Source organism: Henckelia pumila, chromosome 2, assembly GCF_033568475.1.
Source record: "Henckelia pumila isolate YLH828 chromosome 2, ASM3356847v2, whole genome shotgun sequence".
Lineage (NCBI taxonomy): Eukaryota > Viridiplantae > Streptophyta > Magnoliopsida > Lamiales > Gesneriaceae > Henckelia > Henckelia pumila.
This window is the reverse complement of record NC_133121.1, coordinates 150,447,235-150,470,736: the sequence shown is the minus strand read 5'-3', so window position 1 is coordinate 150,470,736 and position 23,502 is coordinate 150,447,235. Positions and strand designations below refer to the sequence as shown.

Below are 23,502 nucleotides of genomic sequence, written 5' to 3'. Positions count from 1 at the left end.
AAGCTGTTGTCCGAATTTCAGCTTGATCCGACGGCTAGATATCGAGATATAAATTTTTAAAAAGCGTCGCTCGGAGCAGAAATTTGTACTGCGCTCGCGAGAATGGAGCTCGCGCGCGCGAGTTGCTGTTCCAGACCTCTGTTTTTCACTTCTGCGCGCGCGCGAGACCTATTCCGCGCGCGCGTGCATGTTTTGGCGTCAGATTTACTCCGAAAAGTCCTTGTTTTGAGAGGAAATTAACTGGTAGGCGTTCCGGACCATATATATACAAGATATAACATATTTTTGAGGGTTTCGAAGTTCCAGAACGCAGATTGCACAAGGGAGAAGGCGGCTGCTGTAGGCTTGGGAGAGAAGATTTCTTTTTTTTTTTTTTTTTTTTCTTTTGTTCTTTTTTCTTAATTTTTGTTTAATTATTGAGTAGTTTTTTTTCAACCAAGACGGCGTGATTGGGCCGAACAAATTTATGTAGAAAACTTGGATGTTTGTTTGAGATTTTTCAGAGTTGATTTTATTTTATTTATTGTCAGATTTATATTTGTCTTGTGAATAGTCTGATCAACTGTTTGCTTGCATGTTAATCGATTCCAAGTCGACAGAGGAGGTATTGATTTTGATCACTTTGATAATTAACATATTGTAAAAAAGACTAGAAATAGAATTCGGTTTTAGTGTGCGGTTTTGGTGTAAACTGAATTTTCATAAATTTTTAATGCATTCAAATTTGATTAGAATTACGAAAGATTAATCCGTCAATATTTGAATAGGTTTGATTGTTCTAGAAATAGTCCTTTGAACAAATTAGGAAAATTCCCGTGAATTAATATTAAATCTGAGTCCTGAATCGACTACATGTTCCATGATTTGTTCGGTACCTACGTGTGTCTTGGTTGTTTTTGTTTTAATTATTTTTATTTTCAGTTATTTTTAATTCTTATTTCTTAAGCAGTTTTTATTTTATTTTCTTATTTTATTTAAATCAAATTGCTTTTTATTATTTTGTCTAGATTAAGTAAAATAATTAATTCTTGAGAATTGACAACAGTCCCTGTGGGATCGATACTTAGACTCTCTGTCCACTTTACTATTACTTGACCTGGTACGCTTGCTAGTATATTTATATCACACCGATTTAGCCGGTCAAGTTTTTGGCGCCGTTGCCGGGGACTATTTAGTTAATATTAGGATAGATTATTTGCTTGAGACTAGATTTTTTTTCCCTTCTATCTTTTCGTTCTTTTCGTTATTTTTAATTTTAATTTTATTTTTTCTTTGCTTGTGAGGTACTTGGAGATGGATTATCAACGGGTATTCACAAGATTTGGCCAACAATACTCAGAGCCTTTCTATGCTGCTTGGGGGAGATTCAATGAATTGGCGAACAGATTTCAATGTCATCAATTTTCGAACTACACGCTCACTCAGATTTTTTATGGTGGTTTGGATAAGACTACAAGATGTTGGGTGGATTATGGAGCTTTGGCCACTGGAAGTCACCTGTTCAGAAGAGATGAAGACAGTGCTATGCACTTGTTAAATGATATGGCGGATTTTGACTACCATTGGCATTGTGATCCTTTATTGCAAGTTGGAGTCACAAATATCGTCCAGAATTCAACTCCACAAATTTTGCGAACCAACCACCGGAGCATCAATAAGAGTGTGTAGGGTATTTTGAGGATCATGTGGCTCAGTTGAAGAATTTTGTGAAAAGGCAGGAAGAGACAAACCAGTTCTTCGAAAGTCGCATCAAATTTTTGAGTCTTTTGGATGAACAGATTGCGCTTCATAGAGAACCAGTTTTTGAAATCTGCCAAGAGCGTGAAGTAATTGAGTCAGAGCATGAGGAAATAATTTTTGAGGAATATTCTTGTGAGGATGAATCAAAAGTGACAATGGAGGAGGAAGAAACATACAAGGCTACATATTTTACCTCGTCAATGGTCGTTCTATGTACACCATTAGAAGATTATTTCTTGCCATTGACGCCACCTCCAGCATATTCCATCCTCTATGAGCTTCAGCCTATATTCGGAGTCTCCTTCCAAAAGAAAAATTTCAAACCAAGTGTTGTTGGACCGACGAGTTTACAAAGTATATTTCACGCCAAGCTTGAGGGCGAAGGAAATCAAGACTCATACGTAGAGTCGTATGATTCTTACTATGGGTGGCAACTGCTCTTTGATGGTTGCTTCTGTATAGTCGGGCTGTAGACTATAAACTTAGCGCTGACTGGGAGGCAACTCAGTGTTCTCTTTTCATTATTATTTTTTTTGTTTTTGTTTTTTCTTTTTATTATCTTTTGCTAATCCAATGCCTTACCTATCGCCTTTATATGTGCAGTATATTGCCCCGCCACCAGAAGTTGTTGTTGGACTTTTACAAAGGAAGATGAAGAGCACGAATACGAAACCAGGGGAGTGTTATTTTTGTTTTCATTGTGTGTTTGTTTCGCATTATGTTCATTGTTCTGAAACATTGAGGGCAATGCTTTGGATAAGTATGGGAGGGGTAGACTGGTTTATTTTATTGTTTGTTGTGTTTGTGTTGCATTAGTAATGTTTTGTGTTTGTTTGCATCTCGTTCATTTTTGTTATTTTTTTTTGTTTTGTGTTGCATGAGTAGGATGAGTCATAATAGCCGATGATGATAGAGTTGAAAAAAAAATTTTTAAAAATGTTGTTTTTGATTGAACATGAGAAATTGTTGGTTGAATCGTGAATCTTTTTAAGCACACGTGTTAGACTAGTGTAGTGTAGCGATGTAATTGATGAAGTTCGTGTTTTCTTGATCATTGCATGACAATAAGTGTTTGTTGATCATGATAGTGCTTTGGATTCTTGATAGTTGTTAGACATTGCATGTATGATCTTGGGCGTACCTTTAAAAAAATTTTGAAAAACTTTTGTTGAAAATTAAGTTAACTCCATCCGGGTTACGAGCAGAGATTGAAATCCTAATCTCTTCTTCTTGACTAAGTATGCGGATTCCAAGGGGTTAATAAATTTAAAATTTTAAAGTAACAATTCCATCCGTGCTTGGGCAATGATTGAAATCATAATCTTTGTTCCATAGCTAAGTTTGCGGGTTAAATGGGATTGATGCTCCATCCAAGCTATAGACGAGGGGATTGAAATTTGAATCATATCTTAGTTATAGCTAAGTTTGCGGGTAATTATTGGGGCTTATTAAAAATACCGGGTGCAAAATCCGGAGGTACGTAATTAATCTCAAGAAATTACATGTTTTTGTTTGGGATTGTTGAGATGACGGAGTACTGGATTGTGACACTTGCACTGATTTTTCATAGGTCACTAAGCATTCTTAGGACAGAGTCTTTTGAAGTTGCATGAAGCTGAAATGACATGTCACACACACATATTTATGTTAAACTGACAGTGTATTGTGAAAAATCAGAGGTTTTTGTGGTTTTTAGTTGTTGAAGTTGAAACTTATCGGAGGCTATGTTGTTCATAATTCATTCTTACTTATGTCGTTGTTTGCATATTATTTTTGGTATGTATTGCTCGAGGGCGAACAAAGTTTAAGTATGGGGGTGTTGATAAGTGCATTTTGTATGCATTATTTTGTGATAGGTTTATGTCTATTTTGTATGCATTCATATTATTTTTATGTATTTTTATGTGTTTTATTGCATGTGTGTGTATTTCACTCATCGGGTTGATTTTGTAGGAAAATGGATTTTTGAAGTGTGAATTACGGAGCAGCTTTGTTCGAAAAATCAAATTTAATTTTATAGAGATCCAAATCCGATCTCACCATTCAGATTAAAGTTCAAGATGTTTTGAAGCTGGTGTCCAAATTTCAGCTCGATCCGACGGCTAGATCTCGATATATGAATTTTTAAAAATCGTCGCTCGGAGCAGAAATTTGTAATGTGCGCGCGCAAGAATGGAGCTCGCGCGCGCGCGAGTTGCTGTTCCAGACCTCTGTTTTTTACTTCTGCGCGCGCGCGAGACCTATTCCGCGCGCGCGCGTGTTCTGGCGTCATATTTACTCCGAAAAGTCCTTGTTTTGAGAGGAAATTAACTGGTAGGCGTTCCGGACCATATATATACAAGATATAACATATTTTTGAGGGTTCCGAAGTTCCAGAAGGCAGAGAGATTGCACAAGGGAGAAGGCGGCTGCTATAGGCTTGGGAGAGAAGATTTCTTTTATTTCTTTTGTTCTTTTTTCTTAATTTTTGTTTAATTATTGTTTTTAATTATTGAGTAGGTTTTCTTCAACCAAGACGGCGTGATTGGGCCGAACAAATTTATGTAGAAAACTTGGATGTTTGTTTGAGATTTTTCAGAGTTGATTTTATTTTATTGGTTGTCAGATTTATATTTGTCTTGTGAATAGTCTGATCAATTGTTTTGTTGCATGTTAATCGATTCCAAGTCGACGGAGAAGGTATTGATTTTGATCACTCTGATAATTAACATATTGTAAAATCGACTAAAAATAGAATTCGGTTTCAGTGTGCGGTTTTGGTGTAAACTGAATTTCCATAAATATTTAATGCATTCAAATTTGATTAGAATTACGAAAGATTAATCCGTCAATATTTGAATAGGTTTGATTGTTCTAGAAATAGTCATTTGAATAAATTAGGAAAATTTCCGTGAATTAAGATTAAATCTGAGTCCTGAATCGACTACATGTTACATGATTTGTTCGGTACCTACGTGTGTCTTGGTTGTCTTTGTTTTATTTATTTTTATCTTCAGTTATTTTTAATTCTTATTTCTTAAGAAGTTTTTATTTTATTTTCTTATTTTATTTAAATCAAATTACTTTTTAATATTTTGTCTAGATTAAGTAAAATAATTAATTCTTGAGAATTGACAACAGTCCCTGTGGAATCGATACTTGGACTCTTTGTCCACTTTACTATTACTTGACCTAGTACGCTTGCCAGTAGATTTATATCACACCGATTTAGCCGGTCACCGCGCATCCGGTGCGCTATTTTGCGCAACGGAGGCGCGGCCGCGCCTCCTTCTTAAAAAAAAAATTACTTTTCGCAACACGTTTTTGCGTCACCAAATGTAAGGCATGCGTCGTCAAATGTCATAATGATTATTTTAAATATTTACACCCGAGGTCTCCACACCGTCCCTGTTAGTAAATCAACTACAAAAATATCCTATATCAAATTGTGTTTTTTATTCGATTTGTTTCAAAAAATTCGAGTCTATTTTCCGTCATATATATATATATATACATATTTAAAGTCTTTAAAATTTAAAATATATCAATTAATATATTATATTATATAATATAATATAATAGTATACTAGTTCGACCTTTCGGTTGAACAGATTGAATTAGTTGAATTTTTTTTAATGATTTATTTGTTCGTTTAGTTCAGTTATAAAAGCATTAATACAGAAATACGTCTAAATTTTTTTTTAAAATATATTGACCAAGAATTTATGGGGAAAAAAAATCTAAAAATCTTCCTACAAATTAAAAAAAATGACCAAGAATTTAAGGGGAAAAAAAATATAAAAATCTTCCTACAAATTAACCTAAACATAAATTACCTTAATTATTTTACAATAACTAAAGTCTTCGGTCATCTGTCAATTTCGCCTTACTGGGGGTTGTAAGTGATAATATCGCAAATTATACATTTGCGCGGGAAAGGTCACACCTGAATACGAGCGGCGCCACCTGTTGTGCGGCCGAACTTCTGATATTCGCCGCCGGTTACTTCAATCTTTAATTGAAAGGTGAGAATTATGGGGAGGGAAACAAAAGTGGATGAAGAGATGGAATTCCCTGCATTTCCGTACGAACCCTACTCTATTCAACTGGATTTCATGAAATTCCTTTACCAATCCCTCGACAGAGGCGGCATTTCCATGCTCGAAAGCCCCACAGGTATCTTTCCTGATCTTCGTGCATGATTATAAACGTTTTACTCCTATGTTTTTTCCCGTTTTAATTTTGGTTTAGTGGAGCTGTATAGGGACTGGAAAAACCCTTAGCATAATTTGCAGTTCGTTGCAATGGCTTGTCGATAGAAAGAATCTGGATGATTCTAAATGTAACGAGGTGGAAGAACTGGGTGATGGATCTGGTGTGGATAATGATGAACCTGATTGGATGAGAACTTTTGTGCCAAATAAAGTTCATCCACCAGAAAGTGATCATAGGAAAGGAAATAGAAATGGGGTGCGTTTGAATCCAACGCGTGTTAAAAGGGAGAAGGAAGAATTTATGAGGGATTTATTTAATACTGGTGAAGAAGTGGGAAACAATAGTAACAAGGAGGTGAAAATTGGAAAGACAAAAGGTGAAGTTGACGAGGTGGATGACGCAGAGTTTTTGTTGCAAGAATATGATAGTGGAAGAGAAGATGATGGAATATTAAAAAGAACAAACAGCAAGGTCGATATTTTGTCAAGCGAGGATGAAGAGGAGGCAGATGGGCTTGGTGAGAAGGAAGAGGTGACAAGAATGAAGATTTATTTCTGTAGTCGGACACATTCACAGCTTTCACAGTTCATCTCAGAGTTAAAGAAGACCAAATTTGCCAGTGAGTTGAAGGTTGTTTGCTTGGGGTCTAGGAAGAATTTATGCATTAATGAAGGTAGGAGAATGAGTTATGTAATTGTATTTGAATTGGACAGCATACATGGCTGTAGAATGTAATGGTTATTTAACATCATTATAGCATATTGTCTTTACTTTCAGAGGTGCTGAAGCTAGGGAACTCCACTCGCATAAATGAGAGGTGCTCGGAGCTACAAAAGAATAAGAAGGATGGAGCTTCTAAAATGAAGGTATGGATAAGATCGACTCAAACATTATTCTCTGCATTGGATTCTATGCAAAATTGCTTTTGATTGAGTTGTGTTCTTTTTCAGTTGATATTGGTTCAATGGTTCTTCTATGTTCGTTGAACTGATAAGGGTCATTTTTCTCATGACACAATGGCTTTATTTTCTGTAGTATCATTTGCATTATATGAATTTTCTTTAATTTCTCTCTCACAAAATACAGTAAAGGTCCATAACAAAGATGATTATGCTTTATATGTATTGGAGCCATACATATTTTATAAGCACACATCATAATAATTTGTGCAATTGCATATCATCTCAATTGCACAATATGTTGTGTGCAATGAGAGAACGTCTTGGAAAGTTTCCTTTCATGATGTGCTCAATTTAGAATTTCTTGAGCATAAACCTGTCTGTATAGTCACAAATATCTGACCTGAAGCACTTTCCTAGAGTAGGTGTATACTCTGGCTAAAAAGGTGTATATTCCTGGCTATATTTACAACCACCTTCATGAATCTGTCCGGTTTCGGGATATATTTTCCTTGGCAGACCTAACACTGTCTGAAACCTATTTTTAAAATGTTTTTGTTTGTAGACTATGGGGATTGTAGGCTTGTTTGCAGATCAAACAATATCTTAAAGAAAAGAGTTGTGCCGGTGAACAATAATAATTTCTTGATTGAAGTTGTTCTGCTGATAATCAGAAGGTGGGAGCTGAAAAAGGGATCCATCGCAAAAAGGGAACTTCTGGGTGTCCGATGCTGAGAAGACGTAAAACTGAAGAGTTTAAGAACGTTGTTATTCAACAGGAACCTCTGGATATTGAGGATCTTGTTCGTGTTGGACTCAACATAGGAAGTTGCCCTTATTATGGTTCAAGAAAAATTATGCCTACAGCTGATCTTGTGATTCTTCCTTACCAGTCTCTTCTTTCAAAATCATCACGTGAATCATTGGGTTTAAGTTTGAAGAATAGTGTCATTATCATAGATGAAGCTCATAATCTGGCAGACACTCTCGTAAGTATGTATGATGCAAAAATTACCTTGCACCAGGTAAATTAGTAATTTTAAATTTTGCTTTTATTATTCAAAATGTTACAAAATTTCAAGGTCTGAGCATACGTTTGACAGTTAAATCCTCTCCTCCTCAGCTGACCCATTTGAGGGCTCTCTTGGACGGCTATTTCAAACGATTTTGCAAACTCCTAGGACCCGGGAACAGAAGATATATTCAGATATTTATGGTTCTTACTCGGGCATTTTCAAGAGTATTATGTAACGATATAAAGGATGTTAACAATGTCAATGTTTTGTCTAATACTGAGGACAGTGAAGGAGCCTTTGATTCTTCAATGGCTATCAATGAATTTCTCTTTGCTTTGAACATTGACAACATAAACCTGGTCAAATTGTCGCGATATATTAAAGAAAGCAACATAATTTATAAGGTGAATGCCTATATTATGGCTCTATCGATTTTTGTCTTTTGTCGCATGTGATGTTATGAATTTTGAAATATTTCTTGTTTTCTCAGGTCAGTGGGTATGGAGATAAAATATCCTTCTTTCAAAAAGGTGCTACAGTTACAGATGGGGAAATAATTGGTGCAGAAAGTGCAATATCTGGCTTTAGAGCTTTAGCGGACATGCTATTCTCTTTGACAAATAATGATATTGATGGAAAAGTGATAATCTCTAGACAGAGGCAAACATGCAATGGGCAAGGAGGAGGTTATATTAAGTATGTCATGCTCAATGGGGAGAGAATATTTTCTCAGGTTTGCCAGATTTTTTGCTGTGTAGCACTCTAATATTCTTCTGTTCAATTTTCATCCATGCAGTAATTGCTTACAGGTAGTCAATCAAGCTCGTGCTGTCATATTGACTGGAGGAACTTTGCAACCTATTGAGGAGACCAAGGAAAGACTTTTTCCTTCGCTGCCACAAGATCAGTTGCAATTCTTTTCATGTGGTCATATAATTCCATCGGAGAATATTTTGCCCGTTGCTGTTAAGCATGGGCCTTCTGGCCAGCCACTTGATTTTAGCTTCAAATCCAGAAGCTCGCCGACCATGGTGAGAAATCCAGAATGCTTTATCCTTTATTTCCTCATCTTACTACGAATTTTACTTTATTTGCTGTGTCAAAGTTTCCAACCTTTGCTTTCTTAGTGTGGGATTGTTTCATTTGTAGTTCACTGGTGATATGCAGCACCTTTACTCGTTTTAGGAACTAAACCAAGCACACCAACAGCATTGTTTTACACTCTAATAAGTAAGATGAACAGCAGAACAAATGGGTCTCTGCTGCTTATTTCATACATCAAAATAAAAAATTGCAGTAGCCAGTAGGTAACATTAATTGTTCTGGAAACGCTGATCACCAATAGCTAAAGCCAATGTTACCAATTTCCAAAAGAAAAAAAACCCAAAGAAATGGAATATTTGAAATCCTTCCCTGCATGTTTTAATGCCCCATGCACACGTTAGGAATTCTGAAATTTTTATGTGTATTTCAAGTCCTGTAGAATTGTAGACCTCCAGCTTGTAGGGTATCTTTTTGACACGCATTCCATGGCCCAATCAAATTCCATTGTTGCAGTCTAGACCTGCTCATCATTTCCAATCCCAGTATTTTCTTCCCTGGCACATTTCAAATTTGTCAAACCCCGAATCTCATCATGATAATGTCATTATAATGATAGACAAAGAAAGAGGCTTGGCTAGCCTGCCTAGTTCTGCGGAGAACTTATTTTGTCTATCTTGTTAAGTTTGAATGCACACCGTTATATATATTTAATTGGGTACTTTTTGGGATTAACTACTTCCTTTTGTCTTGAATCACAGATTGAGGAACTAGGTCTTCTACTATCTAATATAGTGACAGTTGTTCCAGAAGGTGTAGTTGTATTCTTCTCGTCCTTTGACTACGAGGGCAGGGTCTATGATTCATGGAAAGCATCCGGAATCCTCTCAAGAATTATGAAGAAGAAGCGTGTTTTTAGAGAGCCCAGAAAAAATACAGATGTTGAAGCTGTTTTGAGAGAATACAAAGAAACTATTCATGCGTTATCCTTGAGTGATCCCATATCTTGCAATGGAGCAATTCTCCTTGCAGTCGTGGGAGGTAAGATATCCGAAGGCATCAACTTTTCTGATGGGACAGGCCGATGCATAGTAATGGTTGGATTGCCGTATCCAAATCCATCAGACATTGAATTGATAGAGAGGGTGAAGCATATCGAAGGTTTTGAGATGATAACTCCACGCAAAAATGCTAGGTCTTCTTTTTATGATGAAAGCCTTGATACGGATGTTGAGACGGGGTTTCACATTCTTAAACTGTGCAAAGGCAGAGGAAAAGATTATTACGAAAATCTTTGCATGAAAGCTGTAAATCAATCAATTGGTTAGTTAAATCATAAACTTTATGAAGATCATATGTTAGTTTATATTGCTGTTACTGACTTGTTCATTGTCACTCCTATGTTTTAGGCAGAGCTATTCGGCATGTAAACGACTATGCTGCAATCTTATTGGTAGATGCACGTTATGCCTCAGGTTCCAACCAAAGAAACTTTTCGCACTCAACTGACAAGCTACCGCAATGGATAAAAAGCCATCTTGTTACCAGAACCAAAAACTATGGAGAAGTTCACAGGTTGCTCCACCAGTTCTTCAAATTCCACAAAAACAAGTAAGCAACTAGCAAATAGTTTAATGACACAAATTAAAAAGGCATCTTACATACTAAGTTTATGCAAAGTAGACCTATTATTTACCCATAAACATTTAAAATTTTAAATTAGGTTCACTATCATTAGTTAAGATAGGGCATGAACTATTATTGGATACTTGCTTTTAAAGGTCAATGTGTAAAAGTGACTCCACTGAGCTAAAATGGCCCCTTATTTTAGTTTGAACAATATTGGTCCCTTGTATGTATTTTCCTTTCCTTTGCAATTACTTGATGTGCTATTATGTATTTATATTTATCGTATTATTGGGAACGCCACGGTCAAAATATATATTAATCAAATAGATATGATAACTTTGATTATATATTTTTTGCTCATTTTGTCTCAAACATATAAACATGTTTGCTTTGAAAAAATCTACAATTTTTTTATCATTATTTAATGAGTGTATTAATGGTATATATTGTTGAAAATAACTAAGATGTCATTTGAAAAAGTACTTTAAAAATGTTTTTAGTATTTTATACGTGAAATAAACTTAAATGTGTTTAGACAAGGTTTTTGAAATTTTTTTTTTAAAAAAAAATTCTTGAAGTATAGTTTTTAAAGAACACATAAGATATGTTTTTTAATATTTTTAGAATTATAGGTAATGATGAAAATCAAAACATATTATTTTTTTAATTGTTAAAACGGTTTTATAGAATAGTTGTCTAAATGTATATTTATTTTTAAAACAACTTTGAAAATATTTTATAGAATTTTTTTTAAAATACTTTCTAAAAATGTATTATAACTACTTGTCCAAAAGTATCTTAATGTATTTAATGATAAAGATATATTAGTAAATAGACAAATGAAAAGGAAAATACGCCTATAAATGTGATAAGGTAGTATGATTTTCTAGTATTCCTTCGTCATTAATAAAAACTTAACCAGCGCCAATATTAATTGCTTGAAATTATGTACAAGCATTAAAATATGAAATGAAGATATCAGACAATAATTAACGATGCCGGGCCCAAGATGGAAATTAAAATAATAAACGAAACTCACCAAAGCTTTAAAAAAAAATAAAGAAGCATAAGTTAATCATGTCGGCTCCTAAAATATTCCATTCATTAATAATAGGGCCCTATTGGCCTAAAATGGCAGCATTCTCTAGGTCATGGCCCCTAAGTTCTTCCATTCATTAATTTTAGGGCCCAATTGGTCAAAAATGGCAAAAGAACCTTGGGTAGTTGGGTTGCATGATAACATTGACTTTTTGCCAGTTTCTACTCCATGCGTGATGCGACACGTTTTTTTTACAATTAAGATGAGATACCAAATACTCACTTGAGCCTATGCAATGTTTCTACAACAAATTTGCTTGTATGTTTTAATATAACATGTTTCATTTCTTATTTGGTGGTTCGAATATTTTTATTTTAAGTTTAGATCATTATTTGAATGTGTTGTGTTAGAACATACCAGAAATGTTACTTGAGACGAAGCATTGATGGCTTCAAAAGCTCATGCAATTTGTAACAATAGATCCACTTGTGGAGCATGACAGAATACAAAAGAGATCCATAACTCCTCTAGTTTTTGGTCATAATTCTTAAATCAATCTCATTCCTAGCATTAATAATTACCCTTTCTTCGCAATTAATTAAGGATTTAGACTGGAAAGACAATATCAAAACAAGATAACTCTGCGGCACAAGTATGCCAGTGAATATTCGTGAAGGTTCACAATGAATACTAAGACATATTTCTAAGTACAAAACCAAATTGACGCGAACTAAACAAAACATGAATATCTAGCTATTTTCTTGAGCTCTCTTTCCTGCATTGTGCCGACTGTGACTCATTGCTGCAATTCTCACTTTAGTAGTTCGGCTCAGATTACGGCCAGCCGGAAAGGCTAGATTGAGCTCTACCTACAAACAAGTTGAAGCCTGGCCTGAAGTATGTTCTAGGCCAGCCTGAACAGCAAATGAATCGTTCAGACTGGCAATGAACAATTATCTCACCAAGCACATCATTTTGAACTTACAAATTGTAAAACCAAACATTGGACTATATGACGAAGGATTAGGGCAAATAACAAGATTGCAACTTAAATTTGTTAAAACTGTAAAAACAATCAAAACACCACATTTCATCTGCCATGCTAGAAATACAAATACAACTGCACAAAACGGTGTGGGCAGTGATTCAACATTACGACTGGAAGTTGAGATAATTTAATATTTTGTAATTCAAACAGAAGATACAAAAGGAAGAGTTTCATTATCAGAAATCACAAAGCTGACGAGCTTTACAATATCATATCATCTGGTCTTCTATAAATTGCTGGATTATAGGCAAAAAACCAAACATCAAAGAACCAATCAAAAGGTAAAAGGGGAAAAAACTGGATATCCAGATAATCATCAAATGACTTAGCTGGAGGTTCATATTTCAACTCAGAAGCTTAGTATCATGTAGGCTCGTAGTTTACATGCAAAGTTGGGCCAATCAAACACAACGGATGGTACTGGCATCCTAATCAAGCTGCACCACAACTGACTTTCTACGTGCATCATCGTGCCAAACTCAGGTTAATAGCCAGATGACACAAGAACATTGTGTTCCTTTAAGCGTTTTTGGAAAAGAGCCAACCGGTTCTGTAACTGTAAGATACCAGCAGCTTTCTGGGATAGGATTGTGTTTAATTTGGAGATATAGTCATCCAGTTGATTTCCTGGTTGATCTGCTTCAACCAATAGATTCATCTCCTGAAAACATCAGACATGAGAACCATAACTGTGATGAAGGAAAAAATATAGGAATTTGTCGCTAGGTCTTTTAACAAATAGAATAGTCCAATTCCCGTCTCATATACCACCACGATGCCCCTAGCAAGGCAGGGGATGAAAATGGAAAAGAGAAACGGTAAATACATCCTGTGACTATAACAGACCTCTCTAACAAGATCCATTGTTTCCTCCACTTGTCTCCTGTGCGCATTGACAAGATCTTCCTCTTCCTAAAAGAAGTTCACAGTATGTCTAACTATTAACATTTAAATTAGATAACAATTAGTTGCTCAAAGCAAATTATGTTTTTTTGACCTTCAATAGAGCATCTAGATCGTCATCTGAATTTGAATACATCATTTCTGATTTAGGTGGCTCCTTCCACTTCACCTGGCCATTAGCTCTCTTTGTTTTATCGTCTAAAGTTAAGAGTGGTTCAGCTTTCGAGCTCTTCAATGATGGCTTCTCTTGCTCATAGAAATCTTCGTCATAGTCATCCTTTTCAGTTTGTTCAAGCCATGAATCACCTGCTTCATCTTCAAAAGTTGATATTGGTGGCATGATTGAAGATAAAGGCTGTGTTGTTGACTCCTTCAGATTTGCAGTTGAAGATAAAACGTCCCTTTTGGAGTTGCCTTTTGAAAGGCTCTTCACCCTAAATCAAAACAAAAGGCATGTTAAGGCCCTAAAAAAGAAGAAATGTTAGTCCAAAAAAAATATTAGCACATAAAAGATTTCAACCTGTCTGCATATCGTAATGTATTCAATGTATGTTCACAAGATCCTGCATTTGGTGAGACACAGGAAATCATTACAGTGCGAGAATTTCCAACGAATGAATCCCTTAAAACTTCTGTCAATTTACTTCCTCTAAATGGAATGTGGCCTTGATCATTATCAAGAGCTCTAATACACTCCTTCAATGCTAGCAAACTTTTATTTATCTCAGCCCCTTCCATTCTGCACAATTAGAAATTAGAAAGAAGTTAGGATAAGAATTGGGAGAGACAAGAAACCAAGGACGTGTTTGGGTTCATTGTCCCCACCTCCCTCAGCTTCAGAAAAAGAGCCGAACCTTACACTCTTCTCCAAAAATATTAATTTTCCTCTTTTTACATTTCTGAACATAATCATTAATTTTAATTAAAATTTTAACGTCTCTCTAGAAATATGTATTATATTATTAACCATTAAAGTATATTTTTCAATTTTCAAAATATCACAAACAAAATAAAAAATTATATATCTTTGATGTCACATCACTCTCCCAACATTTTTTTCAACATAACATCTACACTAAAAAACAATCCTTCAAATATAAAAACAAACATAATATATCACATTGTCCAGTATAATTTCAAAAACAATTCAAAGAAAACATTAAGAAATTTTTTTTTTAAAAAAACATAGCTTAATTCTTTTGCTTCATAATAAACACGCCATGAGGGTGGGGTGATCCACGCGTTCATTATATTTCTTGAGCAGGAAAATTCTCATGTGTGCCAAGTGCAATCATAATAAATTTAATCATTTTTATAATGTTGAAATTTATGCATTTGGCGGAACTTATTTGACTGATTAAGAAGCTGTTTATACACATACCTGGTCTGTTTATCATTATCAGTAGTATCTGCACCCCGCTCACTTCCAGCAAGGTCAATGAAGGAGAGTTTGCCAACAACCCGAGCAGGTTTGGTTTCACTGCCGTCAGCTGACCTCTTAACGGTAAGCTGAAGAATGGCATGTGATCGAGATGATTCTTCGTTTGCACCTGTGGTGCCTGTACTTCTTGTTGCATTTCCTCGCTCAATGAGTTCCTTGACTGTCTCCACATCTGATACTCGATACTCTTGCAAGCCAACAATACATACTTGTTGCTTCCCATCCTCTCTCATGCAAAGTTTTCTGCCATGACAGATGTTGGAAGCATTATTGCAATGAAGTGATATATGGTAAAGGCTACTGTTTTAAATGAGAACCAGTGATACAGCTTACTTTCTATCACTGAGCAGATCAAAAAGTTTTCCTCCATATATCTCAAAGAAACTGACAAATAGTTGAAAGCCTTGGTTCCTGTAAGTGTGATGCATAAGCCTCAAGATATCCCTTACTGCTTTGAGGGGCAGTGGTTTCATTGTATATGTTTTGCCACTTCCTGATTGGTTTCCAGATGGTAGGAAAATAGAAGAATTGAGATGGGAGGAAGATAGAAGGGGAAAGACAGCAGTGTCAGCCAAAGCTTAGTGATGAATAAAAATGAAGAAAACAAACAAGTTCACAATGAGTCAGTGAGATGTATAGACTTGAAATGATATGCAAACGCAATATCTCTATAACAAAGCAAAAGCTTAATCATATTACACAGTTATTTCCAAATGGGTGTGAGTAAATCTTAGCATCTTACACAGAAACAAGTTATCAAACAATCAGTTAATATAAAATAATGTCAAAATAAGTAAAAAAAAAAATACAAGCTATCAATGACCGGAGATGGCGGGAACCTTTTTCGGCAGAATATTATGATCACACAAACACTAGTCTCATAAAACAGAGAGATTAGCTCAAAAAAGTCCATGCTAAAGTCTCTTAGCAATCTCCAACCCAATCACTTGTTCCAGGTTAGCAAAAATGAACTTGTTTTTTTGGATACATCAAGTAACTGAGTGTGTTTCTCCCTGCATGTTTAAGTGCTTCCATTGAAGGAACTTCGTAGTCATTGGATGAAATTTCAAGAAAGTTGAAACAAAAGACTATTTATATTTACAAAGCCGCTCTCCAATAATCTACATCTTCCAGGATATGGTGAGAAATGAAAACTAGCCTAACTACAGGTATCATGTTTACAACTTACAAGCGCCGATTTCATCTGGTGATTTCATGCAAATCAATTACCTGTTTGCCCATAAGCAAAGCAAGTTGCTTTTGTACGTTGGAAAATGATAGGGACAATAGGCTCCACCGTCTCATGGTACACCTACACAAATTAGATACATGATACAATTAAAAACACAAAAGATTAAAAGAAAAAAAAAATGAAGAGCAATAAATTAAAGTCATCTCGGTAACAGATCCAACTCATGCCCTGGAGTCACCTCATCATTTGAAACTTCTTCATTCAGCACAGCATCAAAGACAAATTCATGTTTCTCCAAATACTCAGTCAAATCAACCTGTAGCACGTTAAATTCAAAACATTAATTGTTTAATTGTTTTAACAAAACAACTGACTCTATTCAGCTGAATAAACTGAGAACCAGGTCATTTGATTTTTTCCATACAAAACTGGATGAATCTTGCAAAAAGGCTAGTTAGTACTCTAGAATTTCTTGGAAAAGCAAATGAGCAAATTAAACTAATAACAGTCTACAACCAAAAACCAGTGTTTTTCCTACCCAAGTGATTAAAGATAATTAACTGAAATGTGAAAAGTAATTGGGTATATGTAGAAAGAAAAGAATTTCTCGAATAATTTTAATTTAGTTAACTCAATCTTTGATCATAGCTTCAAATTCCCGAGACATAACTCTAATCCACATGGAGAAAAGTTATACAGAAAACTTGAATAGCATCATAGAAATTTAAGAAAACTATAATTGAGAAGTACAGAGATACTGACCTTAAGTTTTGTCTCATGGACGACAAGAGAATTTGAAAAGGTTTCTATAATGTCCTCCTCATTCTTTGCCAATTCCTTTTTGTTAATTGGTCTTTTGCGGACCTGATCATTTATAAGCAATTGTAAGGTCAGTTAAGTCGAAAGTCTTATACTCGGGCTTTGCTAACCAAAAAACTGAAATATTAGGATATGGCAATTTTGAATAGAGTTGAAAGTACTTACCACCACTTTAATCTTAGCAACATTGCTGGCCTTCACATTATCAGCAGCCAGGCTTTTCAGAACATTGCTCTCTTGCAAGGCCCGAGTTTTTCCAGCTTGTTTGATGTTACCAAAATATGCATCTGTGTCATCAAAGCTTCTTCCCCGTGAAATATGATTCATCGAGGGGACATCGTAAAGACCAGGAACTGGCATCTTTCCACAGCACCGCACCCAAAACCGAGAAAGAAATAAGAAGATAATCAGGCAATGTCTAAACAAAATAACATAATCAGACAAAAAAAAAAATCAGGATCAAAACCAAATTCAAGAGACCAGAAGAAAACACCAAGTATACATCAATCTATTCAGCTCAACTAATATACTCAAACATGTTGATTAGAAGTTAGTTTTAAGGTAACCAAGTGAATGTTCTTCTTTGATCCACAACTGGAAATTGAGGGTCCCTCCTGCCAGCCCCAAAGAGTAAAACTAAGTTCAGAGAGCACGAAATTTGGCCATCAGAGAGAATGAAACGTTGCATATGACTGGAAAGTGAAGCTGATAAACATTGTATTAAAAGGTGATAAACCATTTTACAGAAAAAGATTTAGCTAGAAAGCTAAAATATTAAGTTACCTCACCACATAATACCAATACAAGGAGGATAAAATAAAAAAAACAGAGTCCAATACCCAATCACATAATCCACAATTGCACAGCAAGATTGAAGTTGAGCATTGTAGCATTGAAAAGCAAATCTAAAATTCTCCCATCCCATCCCATCCTAAAAAGCAACAGATGAAAAAACAAATTTGACTCCTCAAATCAGAAGTTTACCTCCGAAAGCAACTCAGTGTCGAACGAATGTAGATCCAAGAGCCCTGGGCTATACTCATTCAACGAAACTGGCTCCTCCCCATTCTTCCTCTGCCTCGGATTCCCCGGAGGCGTCAATGGCTCCGAGAGAAAATCAGTTCCCCCTCCGTACGTTCTCTGCCCCTGCACACTCCTATACATTCTGGAACCACCCTGACCCCCTCCATTGTAATACCCAAAATCCTAATTTTCGGGTAAACAAAATGAACAAACAAAATCAGCTCAATAATAATAATGGGTTTTAGTATAATCAGATCTAAATATAATCAGTTTGAGTAAGTTTTAAAAATTCCGAGCAATTCACCTGAATTGGAGGAACTGCATTGTTCGAGGACTGCAGGTGTTGCAGACCAGCTGATTGCAACCATCGCCCATTGGAGGAAGTCTCGAGGAAGTTGTCTGAGTACTGCCGCTGATGGTGAGCCCCCGATGCACCCGATCTTTGCCTTCCCACAGCATTCATTTTCTCTCAATGGCGGAAAAAGAAAACCCGACAATCTCTCCTCAGCTTCGATCGATTGAGAAACCAAAAAAATCGATAATTTTTCTTCCTATTGTACAGTATGGTATGATTACAGACAAATGTGGGAGAGAATTTTTGTGGACGAATGAATTATGAAGACTGGGTCGAAGGGACAAAAGCTTTGAAATTCAACGGTTCAGATCCATTTCACTGTTTCACTCACTGTAAAAAAAAAAATGTCGCAAATTGGAGTTGAATCTTAAATCCAAGGGATGGGTTCCAGTAGAAATTTTGAATTTTGAAGAGCGGCACGTGCGATGGGACTGGCACGTGCGAGAATGTGGGGCCGCTGTGTTTTTGAATTAAAGGGGCTGTGTTTTGCATGCCTTGGCTCTTCACATGGTGGGGCTATGTCGTTTGCGGACACCATCTATTATTATTTTTTAAGCAAAATAATAATAATATGAATTATTATCATTATTAACTTTAAGTTTATTTAAATAAAACAAAAACTTTTATCAGATAAAATGTATTTTATGAAACAGTTCTTGAAACAACATTATTTTGTTATATGAATCGGATGAATTTGTGTCATATTATTCTTTAAATAATTATACAAACTAGTATTTTAATTTAAATTATATATGAATAAAATAAGAAGATTGCTTCGATATTAATGTTTAAATTTTATTCCAAGTTCATCTTCGAAAATCTCTCTCTCGTACTGGTTTTGTTGGAATGAAAATGACAACGTACCTTAATGGATGCGAGGGGCAAAAAAAAAAACATATTTAAATAAATAAAGTTTAAGTGATGTTTTTCTTTTCGCCGTCAGTAATTGAAATTTGAATGGGACCACGACATATTTAAATAATTCTAGTACATTTTTGTTGTAAATTTGAATAATTCACATCATATTACATAATTTCTATAATATTTGTCACAATATGCATAAAAATAATTCTAAAATATTACGAAATAAATAAATCACATTTATTTTAAAAAATCACATTAGGGATCTATTTAGATCTCAGCATTTTCCATTATTTATTATTAATAATAAAAAAGTTAAACTTCATTTATTAGATCTATGGTGGTAAAGTTTTTTTTTAATTCCCAAAACAGTCATTAATCATCCAATAGTGTATATCTATTTCATTATATTAATTGTGAGGTCACACATTTTTGTTTTTGTTTTTTTTTACAGTTATTTAATATTTTTTTATTTTTTATAATTATTTAATAAAAAAAATAGATTGTATAAGTACACAATGTATATGCAAAAAAGGATTACGTAAGTACGCAACACGTGTAATTCAGTATTAATAATTAAAGTTAAATCAATTGTACTAACCAACTTTTGGTAGGTTGATGAAGTTTTATCATAAATAAAAAATATCATTTATCCACTCAATTCCATATTTTACAAATCTCTTTTCATCTTATATAATATTCATCTCCTATCATTTAAATTTTAAAATTTAATAACTTTAATTTAAACATATATATATTTCTATATTTTTTTACGGATCACATACGTGTCATGGTTCCAATAAATTTTAGTTGAGAATTAGGTTTGATATAATCGTATTAAACTTGATATTTTCCTCTCTTTCTGAACAATACTTTATATTTTTTCTCTTTCTGAACAAATTTTTTATTTGATGAGTAATATCTATGAAGTTTCCACGAAGAGGTTCTAATAGAATAATTTTGATCACTAAACATTTTAAAAAATATCATAAGATTGGATCTAAGCCATTAATTTTAATCATAAAATCAAAATCAAGTGCTACAAGAAAAAAAAAATTAAAAAACCTTATTTTGTCCCCTCATTCGTCTGGGGTTTTATCTCCATTTGTCTCACGTGAGATGGCCCGAGTTGTCACTTCAACTGGACCGTCTACCTATCCAAAATCTAACTATTTACCACGCAATAATTGATAATCGCTTCCGACTCCATTTGTATTTTATTCGACTTTAACAAATATTCGTCCAATTATTGTAAAACATTAAAATGTTTTTCACATGTTTCCAACGACGGCAAGCTAAATGAAAAAAATTCATGTGACATCTCTGTAGTCATTGAATCAACTCTTGATCTAAAAACATTATGCTGTGTTGGGATGAAAAGATTTTAAATCCATGAATTTGGATTATATTTATTGTTATCAATTAAATAATAACTTAAATCATAAATCTACAAAGAATTGAATGAATTTCAAATGACATCATTATTGGGGTAAGTTAGATCCTATCTATACATGCATTGTCTTGACATATATCTAATAGTGGACATTTATCAATAAATATGGGGTCCATTATTTTTTAGTGAACCCCGCATGTATTGATAAATTAGAACTCTTAGATCTATCATGGGAATAATGCTGTAAAGATAGGTTGAAATAAACCGATTATTGGATGAACTTGAAACTCATTTCAACTAACATGAAATATCATATAAACATAAAAACCGTGGATTTAAAGTTTATGACTTTGCTTCTCCTGTCAACGAAAATACATATGAACATATTTGAAATCGATGGAGTCGAAATCTTCTCATCTAAACACAGTTACACAACCTTAAGTAAGGACGTCGAACTAAGCGTCTACCACTCCAAACACGGTATGAGATTCAGATCTATTTAGCGAGCATTTTATCTTACAGTGTAGAAATCAAATCATACTTCAATCATTTTTTAAAACTCGTAATTTGGAGATAATTTTTCATAATCATGAACAGCAGTTCTCATGCTCACAATGTGGATTGTATGTAAAGCGATGGGAGATCAAGAAATGTATCAGTCTCTTTCCTTCAAGTGCTTGCTTACTTCCCTTTACTTCAATGGCAAGTCTTGGAGCAATTCATGCCATTTAATCTTGCAAGAGACGGCATGAACTCGTCGGTTTCTCATGCGAGTTTCGGCCTATACCACGTTTTCTGTTCAAGTACCATTGTCGTGAAACAAGCACCTGAGAGCTATCTCATATGCGGTGAAAATGGTTCCATTCACGATAAATGCTCTTGCAACAGCAGTACCCAAACCTCTCCAGAGCACATTATACCCTTCCTCTTTCACAATGCTGGTAAAGCAGTGGATGATCCCCGAATATCTCAAAGGCAACGACTGTGATTGAATTCTTGTTTTGATCACGTCTAAAGGGTAAGAACCGATCCAACTAGCCACTCCAGCAAGACCACCTGCCAGAAGCATGGTTCCAAATGGTTCTTGACCGTTCTTTCGGCATCCCGGATGGAGTCGTTCTCTCATATACTCGTATGTCCAAAAGTACACGCCGTGGGCCGGTGCATCTCTGAGAACAGTGATGGTTAAGCCACGGTATATTCCTCTCCAACCTTCGGTTCCTAATACGAATTTGGCGACGTCTATTGGACCCTTTTGGATGCTCGATTGGCTGGTTCTTTGGTTGGTTTGCTGCTGCAGCTGTAGACGTATTTTAATCAACTCGACCGGGCTGAGAAGCAGGCTTTGTACGGCTCCGGTGCCGAATCCTCCGAGAGCAACTGCTCTGTACGAGGGTGGATCATCTGCAGCTATGTTTGAGTCCAGTACCCGCGATAGTATGGCATATGTCTGGAAAGCGAGGGCATTCTGCATAAACAAGGGAAGTCATGAAATGGAGAATTTCGAGTGTAAATAAGCCCCAAAAGCAAAAGATTTATTACCATTTTACTGCATATAATTCTCTGAATTGCAAGTTTTAACAAATATCTATCGAGTTGTGACAAAAAAGTGACAATTGAAAGAAAACTTGGTCCAAAATTGACATGACCCCAAAGTAGAGATTCCCCCCACCTTTGGGGATCTTCTCCCAGCATAAAAAGGCACAGTAAAAAAGTGAAGAGCAGGTGGCCAAAATTGCATGATCCACGTTAACAAATCCGAAACGGAAATTCAAGATTATCGGATCAATCCCAATAACACAAGGAGAAAAAGTAACCTGGAAAGTGACAGAAGCAAACGGAGCCGCCATTCCCCGGTAGAGAGCGGAGGGGCCATCGGTGGCAACCACGCGGCGGAGAATGGTGAAAGCAGAGCCAGTTTTGCCGGATTGCTGCTGCAGAATTCTCAGCGTATCCAGCGGGTAGCCCGTGATAACACCGGCGGTGCCGCCGACCCCGCCTGCCACAAATTCTCTGCCCAAACTTCCCGCTAGATACTCCGGCCAAAAATCCATAATTTCTCCAAAAACATCCAAATGCAGCCAAATTTATTCACTGAAAAATTAAAGGGTATTGATTGAAGAAAACGGATTTTTTCGTTTGGGTTTCTGGTGATTCGTGTGGGCTACAGTACACGACTGAAGTTGGGGATGGGACACTCACTCACAAGCCGCCTTGTTTGCGTATCACATTAAATTTGTTATTCCTTTTATGAATTTTTTAGACCGAAAATGACCGTATGACTGATGAACATTTTAGAGACTTCTTTTAATCACTGCTGCCCACTTCTTTCGTCATGTGTTCATATATATTAATTTTATTTTTTTTTGAATTCGAGAGATGAAATTTAAAATTTTTATACTAATTTTTTGTATTATGAGTTATATGATTATTTAGCTTTAAAATTCAAAATATTGATAAAGATATGCAAAATTTTTGTTAGAATATAAAGATAAAGATAATATTCAAATTTACTAAAATAGATTTTATGATATTTTTTTATTTATATATATATATATATATATATATATATATAATTTGAAAAATGGCTACATTTGGATAATTGGATTCTCAAAAAATAGTCCATGACACCAAAATTGATTACTTTTCTCAAACTTAATAATATAGTAATGATTATTAAATTATTAAATTGTCTTCCCAAAAAATTTAATATTAAATTAAAATTTAAAAATAATGAATTTGAATTCATATTTTGCATACTACTTGAGTACATATATTATTAAAAAAATTACGTTATCTGGATATTTTATGTTACTGAAATGATTATTCAATTATTTGAAATTATAAATAAAGTAATATTTTATTTAGTTATGATAACTATATGTTATATATCGGAAGTTTTATTTACA

General features: G+C 34.9%; 3 protein-coding genes across 3 annotated transcripts; 1 reads left to right on the top strand and 2 right to left on the bottom strand.

Annotated features, from left to right (window-relative positions):
- Positions 1-5,671: 5,671 nt before the first annotated feature.
- On the top strand, positions 5,672-10,703 carry LOC140883895 (uncharacterized). Its single transcript, XM_073290513.1, has 9 exons — positions 5,672-5,895; positions 5,984-6,607; positions 6,712-6,800; positions 7,508-7,858; positions 7,957-8,253; positions 8,340-8,582; positions 8,659-8,880; positions 9,652-10,213; positions 10,300-10,703. The coding sequence occupies exons 1-9, from the start codon at positions 5,754-5,756 to the stop codon at positions 10,503-10,505; spliced, it is 2,736 nt and encodes a 911-aa protein (XP_073146614.1). The 5' UTR covers positions 5,672-5,753; the 3' UTR covers positions 10,506-10,703.
- Positions 10,704-12,729: 2,026 nt separating this feature from the next.
- On the bottom strand, positions 12,730-18,654 carry LOC140880320 (kinesin-like protein KIN-13B). Its single transcript, XM_073284660.1, has 12 exons — positions 18,289-18,654; positions 17,946-18,167; positions 17,127-17,321; positions 16,905-17,006; positions 16,381-16,458; positions 16,181-16,262; positions 15,284-15,443; positions 14,891-15,193; positions 14,030-14,248; positions 13,604-13,943; positions 13,453-13,518; positions 12,730-13,267 (listed from the first exon to the last, which is right to left on the bottom strand). The coding sequence occupies exons 1-12, from the start codon at positions 18,445-18,447 to the stop codon at positions 13,091-13,093; spliced, it is 2,103 nt and encodes a 700-aa protein (XP_073140761.1). The 5' UTR covers positions 18,448-18,654; the 3' UTR covers positions 12,730-13,090.
- A 2,269-nt stretch (positions 18,655-20,923) lies between these two features.
- On the bottom strand, positions 20,924-22,823 carry LOC140884158 (mitochondrial arginine transporter BAC2-like). The gene is made up of 2 exons (XM_073290829.1): positions 22,411-22,823; positions 20,924-22,061 (listed from the first exon to the last, which is right to left on the bottom strand). The coding sequence occupies exons 1-2, from the start codon at positions 22,645-22,647 to the stop codon at positions 21,393-21,395; spliced, it is 906 nt and encodes a 301-aa protein (XP_073146930.1). The 5' UTR covers positions 22,648-22,823; the 3' UTR covers positions 20,924-21,392.
- Positions 22,824-23,502: the final 679 nt, after the last annotated feature.